General features: G+C 55.9%; 2 protein-coding genes across 2 annotated transcripts in view; both read left to right on the top strand.

The window, feature by feature from the left end:
• Positions 1 to 28: 28 nt before the first annotated feature.
• Positions 29 to 5,270, top strand: CNPPD1 (cyclin Pas1/PHO80 domain containing 1; the record flags this gene model as incomplete). The annotated part of the gene is given in 8 exon segments (XM_009075065.1): positions 29 to 62; positions 65 to 109; positions 2,537 to 2,618; positions 3,213 to 3,333; positions 3,424 to 3,552; positions 3,722 to 3,783; positions 4,023 to 4,140; positions 4,632 to 5,270. Coding segments are annotated over 8 exon segments (1,230 nt in total), but the record flags the coding sequence as incomplete, so codon positions are not given.
• A 1,807-nt stretch (positions 5,271 to 7,077) lies between these two features.
• SLC23A3 (solute carrier family 23, member 3) overlaps positions 7,078 to 7,705 on the top strand; it is a 4,446-nt gene continuing 3,818 nt past the window's right edge. Inside the window, exons 1-2 of the mRNA XM_009075063.1 lie at positions 7,078 to 7,185; positions 7,437 to 7,597. Coding sequence (XP_009073311.1) covers positions 7,078 to 7,185; positions 7,437 to 7,597 — 269 coding nt within the window. The remainder of the gene's footprint in view (positions 7,186 to 7,436; positions 7,598 to 7,705) is intronic.

Below are 7,705 nucleotides of genomic sequence, written 5' to 3'. Positions count from 1 at the left end.
TTCCTCACATTCCTCCGTCCGCCTCTAGTTCCTGCCCAGGCACCAGCAGCTGAGTGAGAGAGTTTTTTCAAAGACTGCAGCCTGGATAATCTCTCCAGCCCCGTGGCAGGTGGGTTGCTGATTGTCCCAGATGGGAATGCTGAGTCAAGGGGGTTGGAAGTAGCCCAAGAGGCTGAGACCGATAGGTCACCTGCTTTCTCTCCAGTGCCAAATCCCACCCCTGCCCAGCCTGTCCCACCCGGCACAGGACAGCAGGGCAGGGTGCCAGAGTCTCATGGCTCCTGTTCTCTATTCCATTGCCTTGTCTGGCCCACTGCTGTATTTTTGACATCTCACTGGTGTGCTTGTGGATTCCTTGGCAATGAAGGCTGTGAACTTGTCCCTGATGAGAGCTGTATTAGACAATTTCTTGTGCTCTCTGAAGTTTGCTTAACTTCTTGTTGTGAGCACCAAGGGGACAAGTTCCTGCTGTGTGTTTGGTTTGCATCTCTTTTTTTACCCCTATTGATTCATCAGTGTTTGAGGGAGCAGAAGGACATGGCTGGGTTGAGGCTGAAGAGCTGGTACAGGTGGTGGTGGAGACAAGCCAGCAAGGGCAAACAGTGATTTGCTAGAGATATGGTTGTTTCAGCATTTCTACTAGCTGCTTGCTAGGGATACGGTCTGAAGTCACCAGGAGGCTGTGTGTGATGTGCCTTGGCGAGGAGGAGGATGCTGGGCATGTGGTGACAGAGCAGATCCAGGCAGGGCAGTCAGCTGCCTGACCACTGCTGGGAGTCATGAGCTGTGACACGACAAGGCAAGAGAGGCTCAGAGCTGGCATTACACTGAGACTGCTCCACGGGACACTGCCAGTGCTGCACGTTCAAAGGGCACAGTCATGAAAGAAAGCTGTTGAAGGATATTAACTATAAGAACTGCCTTGCAGCCCAGAAATGCCTCAGCTCCAGCAGCTGGGAGAGAGCATGGCACACAGAGAATGTCTCTGCAGGCTCATCTGCCCTTACAGCCTTCTCTAGCTGCTCTCAAACAGTGGGACCTAGCACTATGGCATCTGCCTTGGTACAGCTGTACTGTTGCTACATGGCAAGTTTATGACACTGCTCTTCAAGCAAGATAGAGGCTTGTTGGGAGAGTCCAGAGGTGCAGGAAAAGGTCTTTGGTATTGGGGATTGGTTGCAGGAGACAGTATGGCGCTGGCTGAGGAGTTGAAAAGTTAATTTGTTCCTTTGGGCAAGGAAGAACAATAACCACCCTCAGCATGCTGTGGCTGGGGACAGAGATCAGCTGCACTCTGTGCCCTCTAGGACAGGACACACTGTTGTGGGTTGGATTTCTGGGATGAAGAATTTGGTTTCATATCAGAACAGAGCCTGGAGGATCTCCTGTATTTTCCATCACTCAGGACGTCACTCTTGCCTCTGCAGTGGTTGGTTGGGTGGCACAGGTGTAGCTATGCAGGACAGAGAGGTCATCAGCAGTGGGAGAGGCTGGAAGCAGCTGCCAGGTGTCTGAAGCTGTGTCTGCCTGGTTGTGCATCACAACAGTGGTGTGACTTAAATGATCTGGGGAGGTCCCTTAGAGCGGTGCATTCCTGAGTCTGGTGGCAGCTGTTTGGGCGAGTAACTCTTGTGTAACTGCAGCCGTTCTCTCAGATGCTGGAGGGATGTGGAGGGAAGAGGTTGTGTGGTGAGGCTTCCCCTGGGAGCTGGAAATGCAAGGCTTTTGGGATGAACTCTGCTCTTGCCTCTGTCAGCCAAGGGCTCAGCAGCAAAATGGAGCTGGAGTTTCCTGTTGAAAGCACCTCTTGCCAAGCAGCAGACTGTAAGTGCTGCTTGGGATGCTCCCAGCTGGTCCTATCATGTAGGGAAGTGAGATGGGAACTGCTGAAGCCATCTGCCAGCGTACGTCAGTCTCTGGTCTTTTCAGTGCTCGAACGCTAAGGCACGTCCCTGAGTGCAGGGGAAGGAGGCTGAGATGAGCTGTAGTTACGCCAGATTGCTGCTTTCATACTCTGTTAGTGCCTTCAGGCTCCTGCTCACTTGGATATGTGGTACGTTGTCATCTTGGGAATGCTGAGGCTGTGGTGTGGGAGACACTGGATCGGTGCTGATGAGATCTAGAGGGGGAGGGTGCTGCTGGCTGGAGGAGAGCAAAGGACCATGAAGGTGTGGTGTAGTATCATGTCCAAGAAAGTTTCCAAAAGGGCTGTCTGAGGTCCTGTGGGGTGAGGGGAGGGTGTTAGCCTCTCTGCAGCCGGCTGCTGGTGGCTCCCTGTGACACAGACTTGGTGGTCTGGCACTGCCGCAGGGCCTTGGTCACTCATACCCTCTTCCTGCTGTGCTCTGCCTGTTCTGCATATTTGTTCCTCACTTGTTCCTGCCCTCTGATAAGGTCCGTCCTACCTTCATTGTTTAAATTAAGCTTGAGGGGCTGAGCAAACACTAAGACTTGATGGGCTTGTGGGGAGAAGAGGAAGGGTGGAGGTAGACTGTGCCATATGGAGCTAACCCTTTTGTGGCTTTTTCTGTCCTAGACATTGCTGTGGAGTTACTGCAGAAAGTGGCTCCCAGTCCTATCCGTAGACTCCAGAAGAAATACGTGTCTCATGTATCTCGGTAAGAAGCAAAACCTGTCCCTACGTGTCCTGTGTCAGAACTGGGAGCTCCAGTCCTACTTGTGACTCATTTCTGTGCCCTGGGCCAGCACTAGCTTTGTGCTTACGCCTGATTAGTGTCAAACAGGAGCTGGGGGCAGGTGGCAAGGACAGTCGGCTCAGTGGCTTCCTGACACAACCAGGCCTGCCTCAGGTTGGTCCTGGTCTCTAGGGTGCAGGGTGCTCCAGTTACTGGGCATCTGTACTGGCTGGATCTGCAAGCTCACTAGATAACCAGCTTTGAACCCTGGGTCTGTCTGTGACAACTGAGCCCTCACAGTGTGCCTGGCTGCAGGCAGGGCTGCTCAGCTTGGACCTGGCTGTGCCTGGGAACAGGAGCCAGGGCTTTCTGCTCTCTACCCTGCATCCTCTGTACTTTATCTTGCTGCAGCTCAGGACAGCTGGCATGGAGCTGGCAAGGCTGTGACCTACCTAAGCTATTTACTAAATCTCCCCATTGCCTGCATGGGGAGGGAGCAGCCAAGTTGTGCTGTAGTGGCTGGGATGTGTGTAGCATGCAGATAACCTTTGGGTCTGTCCTTGCCCTGTCCCACAGGGAAGCTTGCATCTCACCCTGCTCCATGATGTTGGCACTGGTTTACATTGAAAGACTCCGGCATCGGAACCCTGAATACCTCCAGCAGATCTCATCCTCTGACCTCTTCCTGATCTCCATGGTGAGTGGTGGGCTGGGGTGTCACCGGGTTGGAGGGAAGCCTGGAGGAGTGCAGGGGGTGCTGAGATCCTGTCCTTTGTGCTGCTTTTAGATGGTTGCTAGTAAGTACCTGTACGATGAAGGTGAGGAGGAGGAGGTGTTCAATGACGAGTGGGGAGCAGCAGGGAAGGTGGACGTCCAGACCATGAACACACTGGAGATGAACTTCCTGAGTGCCATTGTAAGTGGAGCTGTCACGGCTGCCAGCTGTTTCACAGAGTGGAGGCATTGAGGGTAGTCTGGATTTCTGGTTTTCACCCACATGCTTCCACAAAGGAATAGGGGAGGATGTGTCTGGGTGCTGGGTGGCCTGCCCTGACTGCACTGACCTATCACTGCTGTCCTCACAGGACTGGAGTCTCTACACAGACCCTCGGGAGCTGTTTGAAGTGCTGAGCTGGCTGGAAGGACGGTAGGTGTCCGAGGTGGGGGTGGCCCCTTCATACATGTTGCAGCCTAGCTCTGCCCCTGCTCAGAGATAGCCCTGCTGCAGTGGAATAAGCGGTTGGGATGCCTATGAGCCTCCACTGGGCTCTGCAGCTCCATTCTACAGACCTTGAGCAGGGTTTTCTCCAAGCCTGCCTGGGCTGAAACAGCTTTGATGGGGAAGGTCCACGCCACATCCATGATTCCCTTGTTTTTTATTTGCAGTGTGGCAGAAAAACAGGGCATGTGGCGCGGCTGGTTCACCTACACAGATCTGTGTGTCCTCATGGAGCAGTCCATGTGGCAACATGTGCTAGGCCAATTCTACCAGCAAGTGATGAAGGTAAGGGCATGGGAGAGCAGCTGCGTGGAAGGACATTGGACCCAACAGGCCGTGGATTTGCAGTGGGACTCTTATTTTCCCCTGGGAGCAGCAGCTTGGTTTATTCCCTGTTGAAAAGGGAAGCTGTCAGAAGATGCTGATTTGCAGCTGCACTGCCTGAGGCACCGCAGCCTGGTGCTGGGTAGTCTGTGCTCTATGCTGGACCTCAGCCCCACAAGTCATAGTGCAAGGGCAGGGTGGTGGCATGGAGGGAACTGAGAACTGTTAGCTTGTAGCTGGGGCGTTTTGGTTTACAGTGTTTAGGCCCTGCTTTGGGGAGGATGTGTGCCACCTGCTGTTAGCAGCTCGGCTGTCTGCTCCCTGGTATCCTGCCCTGGAGCTGGCAATACCTTTTGCCATCACGGCTGCTGGGTTCATTGTAGTCGTGCTGGGTCAGGCCTGGCTGGGGGTGCTGCTGGGAGGTGTGGGCTAACAGTTGGCTTCTCCTGCAGCTGGCCTGCCTCCTGGGTGTGGTGTACCTGACCGGATTTGCTGCCATCTTCACCTCCATCACTGTGGTGCACCGATCCGTGTGCATGAGGAGCATTACCCCTGTAGCTTCCCGGCCGGCGCTGTTCCCTGAGCGGGGCAGGTGCCAGCTGGATGCCCAGCCAGCCCCAGCCCCTGGCCAGCCCCAGCCCAAGCTGCCTGATGTCTCTTCAGCCAGCAGCTCCCGTTGTCTGGGGGAGAATGAGACGACTGAAGAGCCACGTCGTGGGGGCGTCACAGCGACTGCACTCTACCTGTGGGGCACTGTGATGACGGCTCTGTCCTACCCAAAGGCGCCTGACCTAGCCCCACACAGGGGCCTCCCACAAGGTCCTCTCCGGAAAGTCCCCACTGCTTGTGAGAGATCTAACCGTACCGCCCCCGACACAGCCCCCAGACAGCCTGGCCCCTTCGGACTCGACGTGCTCCCAGCTCCTCCAGCTCTCCACTGCCATGCTTGCTCAGCTGACACGGGCCCCAGATGGGATGCAGCGCCCAGCCGTGAGGACTGGCTGGACCCGGACCCTCTGGGGCTGAAGCAGTGCTTCTTGCACACTGCTATGGATCTGAGTAGAATCAAGAGCTTCATATTTCCCAGCTAGGAGTACAGGGCAGCAGCCCCTTTCCCCTTCCCTTCTAGTGTGGCACAACTCACTTCCTTGCACTTCTGGGACCCCTGTGGCTGCATGGGCCTGGAGGCCCTTGCATTGCTTCCAAACCAGCATTTTTGTCCCTCCACCCAGGGCCGGGGTGTCCTTCACTTTGGGGGCTGCTGGGACAGGTTGGGACAGAGCTGGCTTGCTGGGTGCTGGGGTGGGAACCTACTAGCTGCAGGATAGAAATTGGGTGCCTTTGGGCTGGGGTGCTAGTGCAAAGGGGTTGTTGTACCACTTCCTACAGTGAGTGGGTGGCCCATTGGGGTGTTGGACAGAGGTGGCATGTGGTATGTAGGATGCTGGGGCTGTGTGTGCAGGGTGTAGGGGCTGAGGCAGGGACCCCACTGGGGAGGTGGGGTGCCTGGGTTAGGGGAGAGAAGGTTGAAAGAGGGAGGGACGAGCTGGCTGGCAGTAGTTCCACTTGGAGGCTGTGAGGCCACTTCTTGAGAGGTGCAGGGGTGACACCAAGCAGGGACCCCAATGTGGCTGTGCCCCAGGGAAAGCTTGTACCCCTCTGGGCTTGGTGAGGGTGGGGTCTGGTTAGGGCTGTTCCCTTATTCTGCTTGTGTTGGGTGGTTTGAAATGGGTGCTCTGTGTGACCTCATCCTAAACTGCAGCTATCTGTGTCTGTGAGCAAACTGTGCCTGACTGCTTCTTAGAGTGGGGAGAAGGCACCTTGTCTTGCTGACTAGGCCAGCTCATCATGCCCCTTGTTTTTACTGTGGATTTTACACCTGTTTTTCACTCTTTTGTAGATGCAAGTATCTTCCAATAAAAGTAGTTCTTGCTGTGTGCCTGCCTTGTCCTGCTGAGCTGCTCTGTGCTGGCAGCAGGCCTGCCCCAGAGTGGAGCCCCATCCATGCAACTGCTCCTGCTCCCTGAGCAGTGTGAGGCAGATCCTGGGTGCTGCCAGTGAGCTCAGGAACACTGTGAGGCCTGTCCTGTAGGGCTCAAGAGGAATGAGGCTGGAGGGATATCTCATCTAGTGCCTGCAGAAGGCAGGGACAGTGGGAGAGGGGAGGTTCTCCATTCTTGGGAATGTGGGGAATGTATGGTCTCCACTGCTCTTTGCACTCCAAAGTCTTACCTGTTAATGAGTGAGCCCCAAGCAGCAAGGGCTTGGCCAGGTCACTGGCACAGCCTTCTCTGCCTTGTGACACAAAACACGAGCATCCCCTGCCTGTGTACCCTTGGGATTCCTTCCAGTCAAGCGAGGCAGCACCTGTCCCTGGCATCCTTGTCCAGGGTCAGGATTCAGTGCTTTCCTCCTGGAAGAATGATGGATGTGATAGACCCCCATCAGAGATCAGGCTAGACCAAGAGGGCAGGGGGTGCTATGCTGGGGAAGAATAAGTGCAGAGAGGAACATGGGCTGGAGGATGCTGCTGGTGGGATGCTCCAAACACATGGAGGAAGAGGTGTCTGTGCCATGACGCATCTAGTCCCTGCCTGGTGTACCACAAGAGAAGGGATGGGGCCCAGGCTGTGGGCAGGTGGCACTGTAATAATGCCCAGTCTCTTGGCTGTGCCTGGCTGTCACTTGGCCCTTGCAGTGACAACCCAGGGTAACACTTGCATTCCTGGCTGCAGGGGCAGGTTACTCACCAACTCAAGTTAATGGCTAACCCTGGGGCAGCTCCTGTAGAAGGTGGAAGTTCAGCCGTGCAAGGGTTTGCGAGGAGCCCTCAGAGGGGTGGGAGCCTGCCTACCTTCTCCACACTGCAGACTGGGAGCTGTGCAGGGAGGCAGCAGCATGAATGGGGGCCACGACAGAACACCGGGAGCTGCGAGCCCCATGTTCACACTCTGCTCCTCACAGAAGATGTGCTCCTGGGTGCTGAGCTGTTGCTTAGCCCTTCAGGTGAGTGGGACCATGGTGAGCAGCCAGAGATGGGATGATGGGGAGAGGGCTGGGATCTTCTCAGGTGACTGGGCAAGGGCTGCATCCTGCCAGACAAAGGGGATGTGGGGCTCTGGCCAGCGTGTGGGCAGTGGTGAGTGTTGCCCAGATGGTATCAATGGGCATGCATCCACTCAGGGGGGCCACGCATGGGGAGCTGCACCCCTGGGTGCTGCAGGGAGCTGCAATCATTTCATCTCTTCCCTGCACAGCACCTGGCCGTGCAGGCCTCCTTGCTCTGTATCTTCCACTTCCTTCTGCTGCCCACCCTGCCCAAGGAGCTGCCTCATGCCCAGGCCACCAGCGAGCTGCTGGCACGCAGCCTCTTTGCCTGTGGCATCTCCACAGTGCTGCAGACCACCCTGGGGAGCCGGTGAGCAAGGGGGATGGAGAGAGTGCAACTGTCACCAGGAGAAGGGTGATGCCATGGCAGGGCACGTCTCTGCCCCGTCCTAGGCTATGGGAAGATGGGCTTTGCTGA

The sequence above is a fragment of the Acanthisitta chloris genome, unplaced genomic scaffold (genome assembly GCF_000695815.1).
Source record: "Acanthisitta chloris isolate BGI_N310 unplaced genomic scaffold, ASM69581v1 scaffold36105, whole genome shotgun sequence".
Taxonomy (NCBI): domain Eukaryota; kingdom Metazoa; phylum Chordata; class Aves; order Passeriformes; family Acanthisittidae; genus Acanthisitta; species Acanthisitta chloris.
Note: the sequence above shows the minus strand (reverse complement) of the source record. Positions and strands in the feature narration are given on the sequence as shown.